The sequence below is a fragment of the Lithobates pipiens genome, unplaced genomic scaffold (assembly GCF_037356315.1).
Source record: "Lithobates pipiens isolate NorthernLeopardFrog02 unplaced genomic scaffold, aLitPip1_a1.2 Scaffold_1, whole genome shotgun sequence".
Classification (NCBI taxonomy): Eukaryota; Metazoa; Chordata; class Amphibia; order Anura; family Ranidae; genus Lithobates; species Lithobates pipiens.
In genome coordinates this window covers 115,663,642-115,685,997 of record NW_027507685.1, presented here as the reverse complement: position 1 = coordinate 115,685,997, position 22,356 = coordinate 115,663,642, and the positions used below count along the sequence as shown (strand labels likewise).

At 47.7% G+C, this 22,356-nt stretch overlaps 1 protein-coding gene across 13 annotated transcripts in view; it reads left to right on the top strand.

Annotated features, from left to right (window-relative positions):
* Positions 1 to 22,356, top strand: part of LOC143970083 (IST1 homolog) — a 114,829-nt gene that overhangs the window by 24,876 nt on the left and 67,597 nt on the right. For 9 of the 13 annotated variants that reach the window (XM_077474377.1, XM_077474373.1, XM_077474374.1 and 6 more), the window contains exons 4-8: positions 5,906 to 5,993; positions 10,271 to 10,354; positions 10,898 to 11,008; positions 13,017 to 13,103; positions 20,870 to 20,908. In XM_077474377.1, the coding sequence (XP_077330503.1) occupies positions 5,906 to 5,993; positions 10,271 to 10,354; positions 10,898 to 11,008; positions 13,017 to 13,103; positions 20,870 to 20,908 (409 nt within the window). The remainder of the gene's footprint in view (positions 1 to 5,905; positions 5,994 to 10,270; positions 10,355 to 10,897; positions 11,009 to 13,016; positions 13,104 to 20,869; positions 20,909 to 22,356) is intronic. The other 4 variants (XM_077474375.1, XM_077474380.1, XM_077474384.1 and 1 more) reach the window with 2 other exon arrangements.

The following is a 22,356-nucleotide window of genomic DNA, read 5'->3' as shown; positions in this document are numbered from 1 at the left end:
AGACTGGAAGGCCGGGACATCAGACTGCAAGACATCAGACTGGAAGGCCGGGACATCAGACTGCAAGACATCAGACTGGAAGGCCGGGACATCGGACTGCAAGACATCAGACTGGAAGGCCGGGACATCGGACTGCAAGACATCAGACTGGAAGGCCGGGACATCGGACTGCAAGACATCAGACTGGAAGGCCGGGACATCGGACTGCAAGACATCAGACTGGAAGGCCGGGACATCGGACTGCAAGACATCAGACTGGAAGGCCGGGACATCGGACTGCAAGACATCAGACTGGAAGGCCGGGACATCGGACTGCAAGACATCAGACTGCAAGACATCAGACTGGAAGGCCGGGACATCAGACTGCAAGACATCAGACTGGAAGGCCGGGACATCAGACTGCAAGATATCAGACTGGAAGGCCGAGACATCGGACTGCAAGACGTCAGACTGGAAGGCCGAGACATCAGACTGCGAGGCCGGGACATCAGACTGCGAGGCCGGGACATCAGACTGCGAGGCCGGGACATCAGACTGCGAGGCATCAGACTGCAAGGCCGGGACATCAGACTGGAAGGCATCAGACTGCAAGGCCAGAACATCAGACTGGAAGGCATCAGACTGCAAGGCCGGAACATCAGACTGGAAGGCATCAGACTGCAAGGCCGGAACATCAGACTGGAAGGCATCAGACTGCAAGGCCGGGACATCAGACTGGAAAGCATCAGACTGCAAGGCCGGGACATCAGACTGGAAGGCATCAGACTGCAAGGCCGGGACATCAGACTGGAAGGCATCAGACTGCAAGGCCGGGACATCAGACTGGAAGGCATCAGACTGCAAGGCCGGGACATCAGACTGGAAGGCCGGGGCATCAGACTGGAAGGCCGGGGCATCAGACTGGAAGGCATCAGACTGGAAGGCCGGGGCATCAGACTGGAAGGCATCAGACTGGAAGGCCGGGGCATCAGACTGGAAGGCATCAGACTGGAAGGCCGGGGCATCAGACTGGAAGGCATCGGACTGGAAGGCCGGGGCATCAGACTGGAAGGCATCGGACTGGAAGGCCGGGGCATCAGACTGGAAGGCTGGGGCATCAGACTGGAAGGCAGGGGCATCAGACTGTAAGGCATCAGACTGGAAGGCCGGGGCGTCAGACTGGAAGGCATCAGACTGGAAGGCCGGGACATCAAACTGCAAGACATCAGACTGGAAGGCCGGGACATCAAACTGCAAGACATCAGACTGAAAGGCCGGGACATCAGACTGCAAGACATCAGACTGAAAGGCCGGGACATCAGACTGCAAGACATCAGACTGGAAGGCCGGGACATCAGACTGCAAGACATCAGACTGGAAGGCCGGGACATCAGGCTGCAAGACATCAGACTGGAAGGCCGGGACATCAGGCTGCAAGACATCAGACTGGAAGGCCGGGACATCAGACTGCAAGACATCAGATTGCAAGACATCAGACTGGAAGGCCGGGACATCAGACTGCAAGACATCAGACTGGAAGGCCGGGACATCGGACTGCAAGACATCAGACTGGAAGGCCGGGACATCGGACTGCAAGACATCAGACTGGAAGGCCGGGACATCGGACTGCAAGACATCAGACTGCAAGACATCAGACTGGAAGGCCGGGACATCAGACTGCAAGACATCAGACTGGAAGGCCGGGACATCAGACTGCAAGATATCAGACTGGAAGGCCGAGACATCGGACTGCAAGACGTCAGACTGGAAGGCCGAGACATCAGACTGCAAGACGCCAGACTGGAAGGCCGAGACATCAGACTGCAAGACGCCAGACTGGAAGGCCGAGACATCAGACTGCAAGACGCCAGACTGGAAGGCCGAGACATCAGACTGCAAGACGCCAGACTGGAAGGCCGAGACATCAGACTGCAAGACGCCAGACTGGAAGGCCGGGACATCAGACTGCAAGACGCCAGACTGGAAGGCCGGGACATCAGACTGCAAGACGTCAGACTGGAAGGCCGGGACATCAGACTGAAAGACGTCAGGCTGGAAGGCGTCTGGCTGGAAGGCCGGAACATCAGGCAGGAAGGCGTCTGGCTGGAAGGCCGGGACATCAGGCTGGAAGGCGTCTGGCTGGAAGGCCGGGACATCAGGCTGGAAGGCGTCTGGCTGGAAGGCCGGGACATCAGGCTGGAAGGCGTCTGGCTGGAAGGCCGGGACATCAGGCTGGAAGGCGTCTGGCTGGAAGGCCGGGACATCAGGCTGGAAGGCGTCTGGCTGGAAGGCCGGGACATCAGGCTGGAAGGCGTCTGGCTGGAAGGCCGGGACATCAGGCTGGAAGGCGTCTGGCTGGAAGGCCGGGACATCAGGCTGGAAGGCGTCTGGCTGGAAGGCCGGGACATCAGGCTGGAAGGCGTCTGGCTGGAAGGCCGGGACATCAGGCTGGAAGGCGTCTGGCTGGAAGGCCGGGACATCAGGCTGGAAGGCGTCAGGCTGGAAGGCCGGGACATCAGGCTGGAAGGCGTCAGGCTGGAAGGCCGGGACATCAGGCTGGAAGGCGTCAGGCTGGAAGGCCGGGACATCAGGCTGGAACTCCCGCTCTGGCACTCCGGGCTGGGACAGATTGGTAGGTGTGGAGGCAGGTTGGGTTAATGGTAAGATCCTTTTGGTTGGGAAAAACTTTCGCTTTTTCTTTGGCTTAGCTACTGAAGCTCTGTAGGTGACTGCAGGACTGTAAATAAGGGGTGCAGCAGACTGGAAAGGAGGATTGTGATATGGCAGAGAAGAGGTACCAGTAGCTGGGGAAAGAACTTGTGGGTTAGTAGACAGCGGAGAGGAGGCAGGTGATTTGAATGCAGGGTAAGTACAGGGAGCAGAGACTGGATAGGAGTATTTGGTTGGGAGCAGCGTGTACTGGGCTGCAACTGAGGCTGACATGGCTGGTGGGGAAACATACTTTTGGGTAGGCTCATACCTGATGGCAGAGGTGGATTGTTTGGCTGGGGCTGATTGCACCAGGTCAGACCATGCTGAAAGTATGGGTTGTACAAACTGAAGTTTTAAGCCTCCCTGTCTAACCAAAGACTGAGCAGATACAATGCACTCAGCAATCACCTGTGGGGAACAGGCTGAGTAGTGTTCACAAAAATCAGAAGGATCATCTTCAAAAAGCCATACTAAAGATACAACCTGATTCATATCAAAAGGAGGAGTGAAATCATCACGGCCATCTGGGATACAGGGCAGGGCTAGCTCAGTACAGATCTTTATCAAAGGCTGCACCTCCTCAAACAATGTATAACCCTGATCGACCAGGGAGTGAGCCAAACGCATAGCTGCAAACAACTGGTCACTAGACCATTCTTTCAAAACCTGGCGGCAATAATCACCACTCTCAGATGCCAGCAGAGAAAAATAAACGATCTCATCAGCATTCATGTTTGCAACCAAACTAAAGCAAATGTTTCCCCTGTGCAGCCACTTCTGGTCAGGAATGGCCTTGGTATTCTGTCATGAACCAGATGTGACCAGAACTGTGTGACTGCGACAAAGTGAACCAGACACAAATAAGTGAAGGTAAATTTATTAAGCAAACGCATATAAATGTGAACACACCACCAATACGAACCAAGTGAACAACCAAACAACCAAACAGTAAATAAACCAGTATATGTAACAAAAGGGAGTACCGGAATCGTAGTCAAGCCAGGCCGGGGTCATAAATAGGAGGTCAGCAGATGGGGGGACAAGGAGAAGGGAACAGGTACAGGAGGCAGGATGCAGGGATCAGGGATGCAGGGATCAGGTAACAGGGATCAGGTAACAGGGATCAGGTAACAGGGATCAGGTAACAGGGATCAGGTAACAGGTAACAGGTAACAGGTAACAGGTAACAGGTAACAGGTAACAGGTAACAGGTAACAGGTAACAGGTATCAAACAGGCTGCAGGTCAGGGCTCAAGGACAATACCAAGGCGAAGTGTATATGAACTTGCCGGGTATTTATAATGGCTGCTGTCAGTCATGTGACGCCTGACTGCAGAGGGCAATACCTGCTCCATACTGCCAGGATCCCTCCGCTGGTGGACACCAGTACTGCGGATCAAAGATGACATAATTCCAGCAGGAGACACCTGCTGGTGGATCGCAGTACTGCATGCCAAATGATTGATATTACCAGCGGAGGGAACCTTTCCTGACAGTCCTTCACTGGTCTCCACCTCCCTGGAGAGTGTCCTTCACTTGTCTCCACCTCCTGGAGAGTGTCCTTCACTTGTCTCCACCTCCCTGGAGAGTGTCCTTCACTTGTCTACACTACCTGGAGAGTGTCCTTCACTTGTCTCCATCCCCTGGAGAGTGTCCATTACTTGTCTCCACCTCCTGGAAAGTGTCCATTACTTGTCTCCACCTCCTGGAGAGGGTCCTTCACTTATCTCAACCTCCTGGAGAGTGTCCTTCACTTGTCTCCACCTCCTGGAGAGTGTTCTTTACTTGTCTCCACCTCCTGGAGAGGTCCTTAACTTGTCTCCACCTCCTGGAGAGTGTCCTTCACTGGTCTCGACCTCCCTGGAGAGTGTCCTTCACTTGTCTCCACCTCCTGGATAATGTCCTTCACTTGTCTTCACCTCCCTGGAGAGTGTCCTTCACTTGTTTCCACCCCCTGGAGAGTGTCCATTACTTGTCTCCACCTCCTGGAGAGTGTCCTTCACTTGTCTCCACCTGCTGGAGAGTGTCCTTCAATTGTCTCCACCTCCAGGAGAGTGTCTGTTACTTGTCTCCGCCTCCTGGAGAGTGTCCTTCACTTGTCTCCGCCTCCTGGAGAGTGTCCTTCAATTGTCTCCTCCTCCTGGAGAGTGTCCATTACTTGTCTCCACCACCTGGAGAGTGTCCTTCACTTGTCTCCAACTCCTGGAGAGTGTCCTTCACTTGTCTCCACCTCCTGGAGAGTGTCCTTCACTTGTCTCCATCTCCTACGGTCTTTATCAATTGAAATCATATCCCCTCTCAAGCGTCTCTTCTCCAGAGAGAATAAGTTCAGTGCTCGCAACCTTTCCTCATAACTAATATCCTCCTGACCCTTTATTAGCTTTGTTGCCCTTCTTTGTACTCGCTCCATTTCCAGTACATCCTTCCTGAGGACTAATGGCCAGAACTCTACAGCATACTCCAGGTGCGGACGGACCAGAATCTTGTAGAGCGGGAGAATTATCATTTTATCTCTGGAGTTGATCCCCTTTTTAATGCCAATATTCTGTTTGCGTTGTTAGCAGCAGCTTGGCACTGCATACGGATAGTATAATTGATTGTAATATAAAATTATCTAAATCAGGGATGGGCAGCAGGAGAGCTGTGAGCATGGTCTGGACACTACAAGGGGTCAGTGGTGGGGATGGAGGTTGTTAGGGAAGAGCAACAGTGCAGAGAATTCAATTTAATCCTTATTCCCCAGCTAGACACTTTGTAGCTCGCTAAGCGCTATTCAGCATCAACTGATCTTAGTCAGAATATACAATCCTGGGGGTTTTGGTATATTTCTAATTAATACCAACACCCGACAGTAAGCATCAGAGGCAAAACACTAACCTGTCCTCATACACACACAAAAAAAATGTGGCACCATATGCAAGCTCCTTCATCACTGATGGGGGGAATGTGTTGCCCCTGAGATGATAAAACCCTTCTCTCCTCTCTGTAGGAAAAGAAACAATGAGAACCCACTTTCCTCAAAAATTTTAATTATTTGGGAGAACTTTTTGTGTGGTAAGTACCGCTTTTATCCATTGGGGTGTCCAAGTTATAATCAAACACCTACATGGGTGATGGTCTCCTGATTCAGATAAATATTACAAGAACTGGGTATATTGCTGGCAACCACCGGCCAGTCTATTTAATTTCTAACATCAATAATATGTTTCTGCAGGCAAGTAGACAAGAGCCTGGTGGAAGCCGTGTCCACCTTGATATGGGCTTCACCGCGATTTGAGATGGAAATTCCCGAACTAAAGGAAGTGAGTGGATAGAACTAAGCGCTTTGTGGGTAAAAAACCTAAAGTAGAAAAAAGGCTGTTTGTCTTCATGAATTTCCCGTTGAACACATACTGTATATTTATGACCTCTTGGGTTATTTAGCTACATTCTAGTATTAAAAAACAAAAATTACAGATCACTGGAATGAGGCCAACAGGCAAAGAAGGCAGGACTACCATCCTAAGGTAAGACTTCATGTTGTCCCATCATAGGATGATGATATTGAAGGAGACCTTCTCCCTTCCCAATCCACAAAAGGGGACCAAATCCAGAAATATTTTTTTTTAAACTTATGAGATTTTAAGGTGAATTCCGTCTTTCCTCACTTCAAACTAACCTGACATAACAGACGCAGCATAATTAGTGTATATGAGGAGGACCCATTATTTACAGCCGTGGCCAAAAATTTTGAGAATGACACAAATATCAATTGTCACAAAGTCTGCTGCTTCAGTGTTTATGATGGATATTTGTCGTATACTCCACAATGTTATGAAGAGTGATCAGGTGAATTGCAATGAAGTCCCTCCTTGTCACGAAAATGAACTTAATCCCAAAAAATAATAAATTTCCACTGCATTTCAGCCCTACCACAAAAGGACCAGCTGACATCATGTCAATGATTCTCTCTGTAATACCGGTGTCAGCGCTGACGAGAACAAGGCTGGAAATCACTCTGTAAGGCTGATTGAGTTAGAATAACAGACTGGAAACTTTAAAAGGAGGGGGGTGCTTGAAATCATTGTCCTTTCTCTGTTAACCATGCAAGGAAACACATGCAGTCATCATTGCTTTGCACAAAAAGGGATTCACAGGCAAGGATATTGCTGCCACCACGATTGCACCTAAATGTATTGGATCATCAAGAACTTCAAGGAGAGAGGTTCAGTTGTTATGAAGAAGGTTTCAGGGCACCCAAGAAAGTCCAGCAAGTGCCTGGACTGTCTCCAACAGTTGATTCAGCTGCGGGATGGGGACATCATGTCAGTGATTCTCTCGTTAACACAGGTGTCATTGTTGACGAGGACAAGGCTGGAAATCACTCTGTAATGCTGATTGAGTTAGAACAACATACTGGAAACTTTAAAAGGAAGGTGGTGCTTGAAATCATTGTCCTTCCTCTGTTAACCATGCAAGGAAACACACGCAGTCATCATTGCTTTGTACAAAAAGGTATTCACAGGCAAGGATATTGCTGCCACTACGATTGCATCTAAATTTATTGGATCATCAAGAACCTCAAGGAGAGAGGTTCAATTGTTGTGAAGAAGGCTTCAGGGCACCCAAGAAAGTCCAGCAAGTGCCTGGACTGTCTCCAACAGTTGATTCAGCTGCGGGATGGGGACATCATGTCAGTGATTCTCTCATTAACACAGGTATCCGTGTTGATGAGGACAAGGCTGGAAATCACTCTGTAATGCTGGTGGAGAAAGAATAACAGACTGGAAACTTTAAAAGGAGGGTGGTGTTTGAAATCATTGTCCTTCCTCTGTTAACCATGCAAGGAAACATGGCAGGTCATCATTGCTTTGCACAAAAAGGAATTCACAGGAAAGCATATTGCTGCCACTACGATTTCACCTAAATTTATTGGATCATCAAGAACTTCAAGGAGAGAGGTTCAATTGCTGTGAAGAAGGCTTCAGGGCACCCAAGAAAGTCCAGCAAGTTCTTGGACTGTCTCCAACAGTTGATTCAGCTGCGGGATGGGGAAATCATGTCAGTGATTCTCTCGTTAACACAGGTGTCAGCGCTGTCAAGGAGAAGGCTGGAAATCACTCTGTAATGCTGATTGAGTTAGAATAACAGACTGGAAACTTTAAAAGGAGGGGGGTGCTTGAAATCATTGTCCTTTCTCTGTTAATTATGCAAGGAAACACATGCAGTCATCATTGCTTTGCACAAAAAGGGATTCACAGGCAAGGATGTTGCTGCCACCACGATTGCACCTAAATGTATTGGATCATCAAGAACTTCAAGGAGAGAGGTTCAGTTGTTATGAAGAAGGTTTCAGGGCACCCAAGAAAGTCCAGCAAGTGCCTGGACTGTCTCCAACAGTTGATTCAGCTGCGGGATGGGGACATCATGTCAGTGATTCTCTCGTTAACACAGGTGTCAGTGTTGACAAGGAGAAGGCTGGAAATCACTCTGTAATGCTGATTGAGTTAGAATAACAGACACTGTAAACTTTAAAAGGAGGGTGGTGCTTGAAATCATTGTCCTTCCTCTGTTAACCATGCAAGGAAACATGCACAGTCATCATTGCTTTGCACAAAAAGGGATTCACAGGCAAGGATATTGCTGCCACTATGATTGCACCTAACTTTATTGGATCATCAAGAACTTCAAGGAGAGAGGTTCAATTGTTGTGAAGAAGTCTTCAGGGTGCCCAAAAAAGTCCAGCAAGTGCCAGGACCGTCTCCTACAGTTGATTCAGCTGCGGGATGAGCGCACCACCAGTGCAGAGGTTGCTCAGGAATGGCAACAGGCAGGTGTGAGGACATCGGCATGCACAGTGAGAAGAAGACTTTTGGAGGATGGTCTGGTGTCAAGAAGGGCAGCAAAGAAACCCCTTCTTTCCAGGAAAAAAATCTGGGACAGACTGATATTCCTCAAAAGTTCCAGGGACTGGACTGCTGAGGACTGGGGGAAAATCATTTTCTCTGATCGGTCTCCTTTCCGATTGTTTAGGACATCTGGAAAAAACCTTGTCTGGAGAAGAAAAGATGAGCGTTACCATCAGTCCTGTGACATGCATCCTGAGACCATTCATGTGTGTGTGGGGGGGGGAGCTCCTCAGACAAGGGATGGGGGGGCTCCTAAGAAAACAGCCATGAATAAAGAATGGTATAAAAATCTCTTTAGAGAACGACTTCTCCCAACCATCCAAGAAGAGTTTGGTGAGGAATAATGCCTTCTCCAGCATGATGGAGCACCTTGCCATAAGGCAAAAATCATAACTAAGTGGTTCGGGAAACAAAACATGGAAATTTTGGTTTCATGGCCAGGAAACTCCCCAGACCTTAATCCCAATTGAGAACTTGTGGTCAGTCCTTAAGAGGCGAGCAAACAAAAAAAATCCCCCACAAATTCTGACAGACTCCAAGCATTGAGTTTGCAAGAATGGGGGGCGGCCATCAGTCAGGGTGTGGTCCAGAACATGAGTGACAAGATGCCGGGGAGAATTGCAGAGGTCTTGAAAAAGAAGAATCAAGACTGTAAATATTGACTCTTTGCATAAACTTCATGTCGTTGGAGGTAAAAGCCTCTGACAATTAAGAAATGTTTATAGACATTATACTTTAGTATCCCATAGTAACATCCGACACTTATGACATCATTATACTTCAGTATCCATAGTAACATCTGACACTTATGATGTAATTATACTTTAGTATCCCATAGTAAAATTCTGACACTTATGATGTCATTATACTTCAGTATCCCATAGTAACATCTGACACTTATGATGTCATTATACTTTAGTATCCCATAGTAACATCTGACACTTATGATGTCATTATACTTCAGTATCCATAGTATCATCTGACACTTATGATGTCATTATACTTCATTATCCATAGTAACATCTGACACTTCTGATGTCATAATACTTCAGTATCCATAGTAACATCTGACACTTATGACGTCATTATACTTCAGTATCCATAGTATCATCTGACATTTATGACGTCATTATACTTCAGTATCCATAGTAACATCTGACACTTCTGATGTCATAATACTTCAGTATCCATAGTAACATCTGACACTTATGACGCCATTATACTTCAGTATCCATAGTAGCATCTAGCACTTATGAGGTCATTATACTTCAGTATCCATAGTAACATCTGACACTTATGATGTCATTATACTTTAGTATCCCATAGTAACATCTGACACTTATGATGTCATTGTCTTTCTGTATCCCATAGTAACATCTGAGAAAAAGATCTAACAACACTGAGGCAGCAGACTTTGTGAAAATTCATATTTGTGTCATTCTCAAAACTTTTGGCCACGGCAGTACATTTTAGGATAAATATGGATTTAAATCATGTGTCTATTGCCTAACTCAAACAAGATATTTGGGGGGCACATCCTCAAATATTTTTGTTCTATTGCATAACTCAATCACAGCAGTTTCCGTCATTCTCGTCATAAACTTTGTATAAATAAAAATACACACAGATTAATTCAAAACAATCCTGGCATAAACTGCAGAACCCTTACACTTCCTCCTTATGTTTTACAGGTTGCAGCACTTCTAGGAAGTACGTATGGCAAGGATTTTGTAGAGAAATGCCGGGACAACCAATGTAGAGCAGTAAGTCAGGTGGTAAGTAGGTTAATTAAACTCCAGTTACAGTAGAGTGAGTAAAGCTAAAATTCATATCATTACTTTAGTCTCATACATGCATTTTACTGCGTGTTATCGAAGTACGACGCACATATAGGACTAACCAGTGTGATAGGGTGCAAAGACATCACCACCATATTTCCAATATAGCTTGGGCTCAGCAACATCGGGCACGTACAGCTATGGCGACTTGCGCAGCCGTGTCAACCTGCGGCAGAATAATTGCGGTGGCTGGTCAGCTAGTGGTCAAAGGAATAGTTTATACAGAGATGAAAGAGGATTGCCAACATAAACTTACACCCCCTGAGCACCCACCACAAAATGCCCCCTTACCCAAGCACAAATCCAGACATTACCCTGGGGATTAATGCAAAGTGGTGGTGGGAGTGTGATGGGGGAAATTTTTTAAAACGGAAGCAAAGTTAGAATAAATGAATTACGCGGGAGGGTGGGGGTAGGAAGTGCCAGCCCAGCATGCAGTGCTTTACTGATGACCTTTTAATATTTAAACTCTCATCACAGGTTAAAAAGAAGCTTGAGGTGGATCTTCCTCACCCTTACATGGTGGAGAAATATCTGTCAGAGATTGCCCTGGAGTGCAAAAAAGTGTATATTCCAAAGGAACCCATACCGGTAAGTGACATTCAATCATTTGGTGTTTCAGAATTGGTTGGGGAAGATTAGTGTAAGGCTGCGTGATCATCCAGAATTGCATATTGTGAGGAATGTGGTTGGAGGTTGAAGTGATGAGAGGGATTCCTATGCAGCTCCAGTCTGAGCAACCCCGAATACGGTGACAGGGTGCGCGAGGCACAAAGCAGTACGGGTGCCAGGGATCTGGGTAGGTGATAGTAGTCAGCCAAGTTCAAGTCTAGGCAACAGACAGGACTCTCACACCAGGGAAATCCATGGTTGGCAGGTTGTACATCCCTGGGAGATGGTGCCAGACTGTAGGGGAGTCTGGAAGGCAGCAGTGCTGAGGTCATGTAAGTAGAAGACAGGTGTAGTCTTGGGGCGGAATTGGGGACACACACAGGTAAGTAAAAGAGAGATGTAGTCTTGGAGCTGAGCCAGGGGTCATACACAGGTAAGTAAAACAGAGCTGTAGTCTTGGGCCTGAGTCTGGGACACACACAGGTAAGTAGAAGATAGATGTAGTCTTGGAGCTGAGTCTGGGACATACACAGGTAAGTAGAAGATAGATGTAGCCTTGGGGCTAAGTCTGGGACATACACCGATAAGTAGAAGATAGATGTAGTCTTGGAGCTGAGTCTGGGATGTACACAGGTAAGTAGACATGAGATGTAGTCTTGGGACTGAGTCTGGGACGTACACAGGTAAGTAGACATGATATGTAGTCTTGGGGCTGAGTCTGGGGCGTACACAGGTAAGTAGAAGATAGATGTAGCCTTGGGGCTGAGTCTGGGACATACACAGGTAAGTAGAAGATAGATGTAGTCTTGGGGCTGAGTCTGGGACGTACACAGGTAAGTAGAAGGTAAATGAAGCCTTGGGGCTGAGCTTGGACATACACAGCTTAGTAGACATGAGATGTAGTCTTGGAGCTGAGTCTGCAACATGCACAGGTAAGCAGACATGAGATGTTGTCTTGGGGCTGGGTCTGGAACCTATACAGGTAAGTAGACATGAGATGTAGTCTTGGGGCTGAGTCTGGAACCTATACAGGCAAGTAGACATGAGATGTAGTCTTGGGGCTGAGTCTGGAACATACACAGGTAAGTAGACATGAGATGTAATCATGGGGCTGAGTTGAGTAGAAGTGAGATGTAGTCTTGGAGCCAAGCCAGGGTTATACATAGGTAAGTAGAAGAGAGATGCAGGCTTGGAGCCAATCAGTCAGTAGGTAGTACAGCCGAAGATGGCAGAGAGGTCAGGAACCAGGCTGGGGTCATACACAGGAGAAGAGAAGGAAGCGAGGTCTGATCACCAAGCCTTGGTCACCATCAGGAGTCAGGCGGGAAGAAATCTGGGAAGACACGGAGTCAGTAACGGGAAATCAGAGTATCACAGAATCAGGATACACAAGAATAGGAACTCTGGATAGCTGACGATCATCCAGCAATTAACAGTCACAACTCCTTTCCTTAAATAGACCGTTTGGCACCAGTTTTGGCATTGGACCTGCGCACTCATGTATCAGCACATGCAGACGTTTGGGCTATGCTGGTATGCATGGTGACGCGGTCCTTCTACCTACAAGATGACCTGCCCAATACAATCTCCCAGCCTGGTGTACCCTAAAATCACCACAATGTCTCAAACTGATTTCAAATGCTCCTTAAATGCTTCAGAAATCACTCAACACTTTTTAGAGATCCTACATCAGTGATGGTGAACCTCGGCACCCCAGATGTTTTGGAACTACCTTCCACATGATAGTCAACTTCACTGTAGAGTGCATGAGCATCATGGGAAATGTGGTTCCAAAACATCTGGGGTGCCGAGATTCACCATCACTGTGCTACGTCCTATAGTAGGTGGGCCACACCAACATGGAAGATTTAGAGGTCATCAAAGTGACGAATGAGAAGATGACAGTTGGCACCATATATAATTAATTGGGTTAAATTTCCTGTCTGAAGGCATCATAAATGTTTTCATTGACTATTTACCTTGTTAGGTGGAAACAGCTGCTGATGCGAATGCTGCGTTATGTAACATCTATGGAGAAATGCAATTCCAGGATCCGGCTGCAGGAGCTGGAAGTGTAAGTGACAAAAAATAACCGACACCGACCAGTAATATGTTCTGTGAAGACATGACTACCATATACTGGGGAGGGGGGGGGGGGGTTGGTTTATTAAATTGAATTAAAGGAAGAGGGGCTCTTTAATCCTCTGATTATAAAATAGGGTCCATAATGAGGTGGTGGTTTAGCTGCTGATTGTAGGACCTTTGATCTGGATTTGGTTAAACACTCTCCTTTAGGCTCCGTTTCCACTGGTGCGACTTCTCTTGCGACTTTGGACATGTAAAGCCGCGTGACAAGTCACAGCCCATTGATCTCAATGGCACCCCTTTTCATCTATGCCACTTAAAAAAGTTTCCTGCACTACTTTGATGCGACTTTTGATGCGACTTTCATCCATAAACTGTAAAGTTGGATCAAAGCTGCACAGTCGTACTCCAAAGTCTCACTCTAAATCGCGCGGCTTTGGGGGTCGCGATAGTGGAAACGTAGCCTTAGAACTTCCAATGGCCAGGTATATAAGAACTGTAAGGCCCCTTTCATAGTCTCTTCTATGGCGCGTGGATGTCAGCTGCCATTCGATCTCATGCTGTACGCCAAAAACAGAGGGATGGTGGTCCTACTCCCCATCCCTCTGGCGGGTCGCATGGAAACAGAGAGGTGGTTCTGTTTCCATCTGGTTGCCCCATAGAGGAGAGCGGGACTGTGTCTGTGTCCGCTCTGCACAGTGGAGCCGACATGGACCTGTCACCCGCCTGCTCAGCGAGGATCAGTGGAGAGATCAGTGGGTTCCGCATTGCGCCTAGTACGTGGACCGTCTGCCTGAATACAAATGGTGGACGGGATCAGATCGGATTGGATTGGATGGGGACATGTGTCAGAAGAACTGGAGGGTCTGATCAGATCCACCTGAAAAACTGACAGACCCGATTGGAAAGGCCGTGTGAAAGGGGCCTAAAGGAGACTTTCCAGTAATGGCACAATCACATTGTAATAGGCACTATATTACCAAAAGTATTGGGACACTTCCTGTTTTTACACACACACATATATAGAGTCACAGATCGGATCATTTTTCAGATCAGCAAATAATAACTGAATTTGCAAAAACCTCTGAAAATTCCACCACCATATAGTCCCCACTGTAATATCCAAAATCTCACCCACTGTAATATTGGCTGAGTATGGCTGGGTATTTCCGAGTATTGCAGTGTATAGCAGAGTATTGGCAGGGTATGGCAAAGTATTGGCAGAGTATTGCAGAGTATTGCAGAGTATTGGCAGAGTATTGGCAGGGTATGGGCAGAGTATTGGAAGGGTATGGCAGGGTATTGGCAGGGTATTGCAGAGTATTGGCAGAGTATTGGCAGAGTATTGGCAGGTTATTGCAGAGTATTGGCAGAGTATTGGCAGGGTATTGGCAGAGTATGGCAGAGTATTGGCAGTTTATGGCAGAGTATTGGCAGAGTATTGGCAGGGTATGGCAGAGTATTGGCAGAGTATTGTCAGGGTATTGGCTAAGTATTGGCAGAGTATTGACATGGTATGGCAGAGTATTGGCAGAGTATTGGCAGAGTACTGACAGGGTATGGCAGAGTATTGGCAGGGTATTGGCAGAGTATTGGCAGGGTATTGGCAGAGTATTGCAGAGTATTGGCAGGGTATTGCAGAGTATTGGCAGAGTATTGGCAGGGTATGGCAGAGTATTGGCAGAGTATTGGCAGGGTATTGGCAGGGTATGGAACAGTACTGGCAGAGTATTGGCAGGGTATGGCAGAGTATTGGCAGAGTATTGACAGGGTATTGCAGAGTATTTGCAGTTTATGGCAGAGTATTGGCAGAGTATTGGCAGGGTATGGCAGAGTATTGGCAGAGTATTGTCAGGGTATTGGCTAAGTATTGGCAGAGTATTGACATGGTATGGCAGAGTATTGGCAGAGTACTGACAGGGTATGGCAGAGTATTGGCAGGGTATTGGCAGAGTATTGCAGAGTATTGGCAGGGTATTGCAGAGTATTGGCAGAGTATTGGCAGGGTATGGCAGAGTATTGGCAGAGTATTGGCAGGGTATTGGCAGGGTATGGAACAGTACTGGCAGAGTATTGGCAGGGTATGGCAGAGTATTGGCAGAGTATTGACAGGGTATTGCAGAGTATTTGCAGAGTTTTGACAGGGTATGGAAGAGTATTGGCAGAGTATTGGCAGGGTATTTCAGAGTATTGGCAGAGATTGGCAGGGTATGACAGAGTATTAGCAGAGTATTGTAGAGTATGGCAGAGTATTAGCAGAGTATTGCAGAGTATGGCAGGGTATTGGCAGAGTATTGGCAGGGTATGGCAGGGTATTGGCAGGGTATTGCAGAGTATTGGCAGGGTATGGCAGAGTATTGGCAGGGTATGGCAGAGTATTGGCAGAGTATTGACAGGGTATTGCAGAGTATTGGCAGAGTTTTGACAGGGTATGGAAGAGTATTGGTAGGGTATGGCAGGGTATTGGCAGGGTATTGCAGAGTATTGGCAGAGTATTGGCAGAGTATTGGCAGGTTATTGCAGAGTATTGGCAGAGTATGGGTAGGGTATGGGTAGAGTATTGGCAGAGTATTGGCAGGGTATTGGCAGGGTATTGGCAGAGTATGGCAGAGTATTGGCAGTTTATAGCAGAGTATTGGCAGAGTATTGGCAGGGTATGGCAGAGTATTGGCAGAGTATTGACATGGTATGGCAGAGTATTGGCAGAGTATTGGCAGAGTACTGACAGGGTATGGCAGAGTATTGGCAGGGTATTGGCAGAGTATTGGCAGGGTATTGGCAGAGTATTGCAGAGTATTGGCAGAGTATTGCAGAGTATTGGCAGAGTATTGGCAGGGTATGGCAGAGTATTGGCAGAGTATTGGCAGGGTATTGGCAGGGTATGGAAGAGTACTGGCAGAGTATTGGCAGGGTATGGCAGAGTATTGGCAGAGTATTGACAGGGTATTGCAGAGTATTTGCAGAGTTTTGACAGGGTATGGAAGAGTATTAGCAGAGTTTTGGCAGGGTATTTCAGAGTATTGGCAGAGATTGGCAGGGTATGACAGAGTATTAGCAGAGTATTGTAGAGTATGGCAGAGTATTAGCAGAGTATTGCAGAGTATGGCAGGGTATTGGCAGGGTATTGGCAGAGTATTGGCAGGGTATGGCAGAGTATTAGCAGAGTATTGCAGAGTATGGCAGGATATTGGCAGGGTATTGGCAGAGTATTGGCAGGGTATGGCAGGGTATTGGCAGGGTATTGCAGAGTATTGGCAGAGTATTGGCAGGGTATGGCAGAGTATTGGCAGGGTATGGAAGAGTACTGGCAGAGTATTGGCAGGGTATGGCAGAGTATTGGCAGAGTATTGACAGGGTATTGCAGAGTATTGGCAGAGTTTTGACAGGGTATGGAAGAGTATTGGCAGGGTATGGCAGGGTATTGGCAGGGTATTGCAGAGTATTGGCAGAGTATTGGCAGAGTATTGGCAGAGTATTGGCAGGTTATTGCAGAGTATTGGCAGAGTATGGGTAGGGTATGGGTAGAGTATTGGCAGAGTATTGGCAGGGTATTGGCAGGGTATTGGCAGAGTATGGCAGAGTATTGGCAGTTTATAGCAGAGTATTGGCAGAGTATTGGCAGGGTATGGCAGAGTATTGGCAGAGTATTGGCAGAGTACTGACAGGGTATGGCAGAGTATTGGCAGGGTATTGGCAGAGTATTGGCAGGGTATTGGCAGAGTATTGCAGAGTATTGGCAGGGTATTGCAGAGTATTGGCAGAGTATTGGCAGGGTATGGCAGAGTATTGGCAGAGTATTGGCAGGGTATTGGCAGGGTATGGAAGAGTACTGGCAGAGTATTGGCAGGGTATGGCAGAGTATTGGCAGAGTATTGACAGGGTATTGCAGAGTATTTGCAGAGTTTTGACAGGGTATTTCAGAGTATTAGCAGAGTTTTGGCAGGGTATTTCAGAGTATTGGCAGAGATTGGCAGGGTATGACAGAGTATTAGCAGAGTATTGTAGAGTATGGCAGAGTATTAGCAGAGTATTGCAGAGTATGGCAGGGTATTGGCAGGGTATTGGCAGAGTATTGGCAGGGTATGGCAGGGTATTGGCAGAGTATTGCAGAGTATTGGCAGAGTATTGGCAGGGTATGGCAGAGTATTGGCAGGGTATGGAAGAGTACTGGCAGAGTATTGGCAGGGTATGGCAGAGTATTGGCAGAGTATTGACAGGGTATTGCAGAGTATTTGCAGAGTTTTGACAGGGTATGGAAGAGTATTTGCAGAGTTTTGACAGGGTATGGAAGAGTATTGGCAGAGTATTGGCAGAGTACTGACAGGGTATGGCAGAGTATTGGCAGGGTATTGGCAGAGTATTGGCAGGGTATTGGCAGGGTATTGCAGAGTATTGGCAGAGTATTGGCAGGGTATGGCAGAGTATTGGCAGAGTATTGGCAGGGTATTGGCAGGGTATGGCAGAGTATTGGCAGAGTATTGGCAGGGTATTGGCAGGGTATTGCAGAGTATTGGCAGAGTATTGGCAGGGTATGGCAGAGTATTGGCAGAGTATTGGCAGGGTATGGAAGAGTACTGGCAGAGTATTGGCAGAGTATTGACAGGGTATTACAGAGTATTTGCAAAGTTTTGACAGGGTATTTCAGAGTATTGGCAGAGTATTGGCACGGTATTTCAGAGTATTGGCAGAGATTGGCAGGGTATGACAGAGTATTAGCAGAGTATTATAGAGTATGACAGAGTATTAGCAGAGTATTGCAGAGTATGGCAGGGTATTGGCAGGGTATTGGCAGAGTATTGGCAGGGTATGGCAGGGTATTGGCAGGGTATTGCAGAGTATTGGCAGAGTATTAGCAGGGTATGGCAGAGTATTGGCAGAGTATTGGCAGAGTATTGGCAGGGTATGGAAGAGTACTGGCAGAGTATTGGCAGGGTATGGCAGAGTATTGGCAGAGTATTGGCAGGGTATTGCAGAGTATTTGCAGAGTTTTGACAGGGTATGGAAGAGTATTTGCAGAGTTTTGACAGGGTATGGAAGAGTATTGGCAGAGTATTGGCAGGGTATTTCAGAGTATTGGCAGAGATTGGCAGGGTATGGCAGAGTATTAGCAGAGTATTGTAGAGTATGGCAGAGTATTAGAAGAGTATTGCAGAGTATGGCAGGGTATTGGCAGGGTATTGGCAGAGTATTGGCAGGGTATGGCAGGGTATTGGCAGGGTATTGCAGAGTATTGTCAGAGTATTGGCAGAGTATTGACAGGGTATGGGCAGAGTATTGGCAGGGTATTGGCAGGGTATGGAAGAGTATTGGCAGAGTATTGGCAGGGTATGGCAGAGTATTGGCAGAGTATTGGCAGGGTATTGCAGAGTATTGGCAGAGTTTTGACAGGGTATGGAAGAGTATTGGCAGAGTATTGGCAGGGTATTGCAGAGTATGGCAGAGTATTGACAGGGTATTGGCAGAGTATTGGCAGGGTATTGGCAAGGTATGGCAGGGTATTGCAGAGTATTGCAGAGTATTGGCAGATTATTGGCAGGGTATGGCAGAGTATTGGCAGAATATTGGCAGAGTATTGGCAGGGTATGGCAGGGTATGGCAGAGTATGGCAGGGTATTTCAGAGTATTGGCAGAGATTGGCAAGGTATGGCAGAGTATTAGCAGAGTATTGCAGAGTATGGCAGGGTATGGCAGAGTATTGGCAGAGTATTGGCAGGGTATTGGAAGGGTATTGCAGAGTATTGGCAGGGTATGGGCAGAGTATTTTACAGGGTATTGGCAGTGTATGGAAGAGTATTGGCAGAGTATTGGCAGGGTATGGCAGAGTATTGTCAGGGTATTGCAGAGTATTGGCAGAGTTTTGACAGGGTATGGAAGAGTATTGGCAGGGTATGGCAGAGTATTGGCAGGGTATTGCAGAGTATTGGCAGAGTATTGACAGGGTATTGCAGAGTATTGGCAGAGTATGTCAGAGTATTGACAGGGTATGGCACTGTATTGACAGGGTATTGGCAGAGTATTGGCAGGGTATTGGCAGGGTATTGGCAGGGTATGGAAGAGTATTGGCAGGATATTGCAGAGTATTGGCAGGGTATGGCAGAGTATTGGCAGAGTATTGGCAGAGTATTGACAGAGTATTGACAGAGTATCGGCAGAGTATTGGCAGGGTATGGCAGAGTATTGGCAGAGTATTGACAGAGTATTGGCAGAGTATTGACAGAGTATTGGCAGAGTATTGGAAGGGTATTGGCAGGGTATTGGCAGAGCATTGGCAGGATATTGCAAAGTATTGGCAGGATATTGCAGAGTATTGGCAGAGTATTGGCAGGGTATGGCAGAGTATTGGCAGAGTATTGGCAGGGTATTGGCAGAGTATTGGCAGAGTATTGGCAGAGTATTGGCAGAGTATTGCCAGGGTATGGCAGAGTATTGGCAGGGTATTGGCAGAGTATGGCAGAGCATGTATGAGCTGTGGGCACTACAGATCCAGCCCACAGCGTTGCTGCCATCCGGTCTCTCCCCTCCACTGTACAGATCGGTACACAGAGGGGAGAGTGGAGTTTGTTTACAAGTGATCGCTCCGTCATTTGACAGAGCGATCACATTGCAAACGGCCTGGATGTACAAAGATGGCCGACGCTCCGGAGCTAGGCCGAAGCCACGGCCTTTCCTAAGGCCAAGGCAGCAGAGTGCTCCGCGGATCACGGCGTGTGCCAATCTGAATAGGGTGACCTGTTCGGATCATGGATCGGTGACGATCTGTTGCACCCCTAATATACACATACACTATACACCTCCCTTCATCCTCCTCTATATACACACTATATTCCCAAAAGTATTGGAACACCTGCTTTTACACACACATGAACCTTAATGACCTCCCAATCTTAGTCCGTAGGGTTCAATATTGAGTTGGCCCTTTGCAGATATAACAGCTTCAACTCTTCTGGGAAGGCTGTCCACAAGGTTTAGAAGGGTGTCTATGGGAATGTTTGACCATTCTTCCAGAAGCCCATTGGTGAGGCCAGGCACTGATGTTGGAAGAGAAGGCCTGGCTCAATGTATCTGCTCTAATTCATCCCAAAGGTGTTCTATGGGGTTGAGGTCAGAACTCTGTCCATAAAGACATGGATGAGCGAGTTTCGGGTGGAGGAACTTGGACTGTTGGAACAGGAAGGGGCCATCCCCAAACTGTTCCCACAAAGTTGGGAGCATGAAATTGTCCAAAATGTCTTGGTATGCTGACGCCTTAAGAGTTCCCTTCACTGGAACTAAAGGGCCCAACCCCTGAAAAACAACCCCCCGCCATAATCCCCCCTCCCCCCATGCCCTAATCCCCCTCCCCACTCCATAATCACCCCCCCCCACACCATAATCACCCCTCGCCCCACACCATATTCCCCCTCCAACACCATAATCCCCTCTCCCTCACACACCATAATCCCCCCTCCACCAAATGGTTTGGACCAGTGCACAAAGCAAGGTCCATAAAGACTTGGATGAGTGAGTTTGGGGTGGAGGAATTTGACTGGCCTGCATAGAGTCCTGACCTCAGCCCGACAGGAAAGGCGATTTGCAGGCATTATTTTTAGGTATATCGCCTGTAAAGCGCGTTGGTGTAAAAGGGGTGTTAAAGGTTTGGTACATTGCGTCGGCTGCACTTAGTGGAGCTTTTCTCCTGCACTGAAATGTGATTGGCTTGTAATGATGTGGGTGGCGGCCCCCCATACTGATCATTATTCTGTGTCCTCCTGGCAGATATATGAACAGCCAACTTGTGAAGCCCCCGAATCTGAGGTAAGAAAAACAAGACAGGGAGACTTTTGTGCGTTTACACCCACTGGCCACTTTATTAGGTACACCCATTCAATCGCCGGTAACACATATGGCTAATCAGCCAATCACAGGGCAGCACCTCAATGCATTTAGGCCTCTAGACGTGGTGAAGACGACTTGCTGAAGGTCAAACCTATCATCAGAATGGAGAAGAAAGGGGACCTGGGTGACTTTGAACATGGCATGGTTGTTAGCGGCAGACAGGCCGGTTTGAGGATTTCTGGGATTTTCATCTCTTGGGATTACAGAGAATGGTGGGGAAAAGAGAAAATATCCAGTGAGCATCGGTTGTGTGGAGGAAAATGCCTTGTTGAGGTCAGAGGAGAATGGGCAGACTGGTTCCATATGATAGAAAGACAACAGTTACTCCAATAACCTCTCATTACACCCAAGGAATGCAGAATACCATCTCTGAACACAAAACACGTCCAACCTAGGAGCAGATGGGCTACAGCAGCAGAAGACCCCACCGGGTGCCACTCCTGTCAGCTAAGAACAGGAAACTGAGGCTACAATTGGCACAGGATCAACGGAAACAAAAACACCTTGTGTCTATGCCACCAAGAATGAAGGCCAAAGGGGATCCAACCCGCTACTAGCAAGGGGGACCTAATAAAGGGGGTCAAACCTGCTACTAGCAAAGGGGACCTAATAAAGGGGGTCCAACCTGCTACTAGCAAGGGGAACCTAATAAAGGGGTTCCAATCCACTACTAGCAAGGAGGACCTAATAAAGGGGCTCCAACCTGCTACTAGCAAGAGGGACCAACCCGGGACTAGCAAGGAGTCCAGAATAAAGGGGGTCCAACCCACTACTACCAAAGGGGACCTAATAAAGGGGGTCCAACCCACTACTAGCAAGGGGGACCTAATAAAGGGGGTCCAACCCGCTACTAGCAAGGGGAACCTAATAAAAGGGGTCCAACCAGCTACTAGCAAGGGGGACCTAATAAAGGGGGTCCAACCCAGGACTAGCAAGGGGGACCTAATAAAGGGGGTCCAACCCAGGACTAGCAAGGGGGACCTAATAAAGGGGGTCCAACCTGCTACTAGCAAGGGGGACTTAATAAAGGGGATCCAACCCGCTGCTAGCAAGGAGGACCCAATAAAGTGTCCTGTGAGGATATTCCGGCATTAATTACCATTATTATCACATGATTGATGAGAACCTCAAGCAACACCTGATGGAGTTTAGAACACAATGGGAAGTAGAAGGTCACCCTGGGGTGACCCACTTACCAGCAATGAAGGGTGCCCCATGTCTGTCTTCTATTTACAGTAGTAATGCCCAGTTTCCTGCCCCTGGAGATGTTAGCTTCTCCTCACCCCCTGTCAGTGTTTGTTTAGCTCTCAGTTTGCTCTGCACCCATCTCAGGCCTCATGAACACTCAGCACTGTGCAAAATAAAAA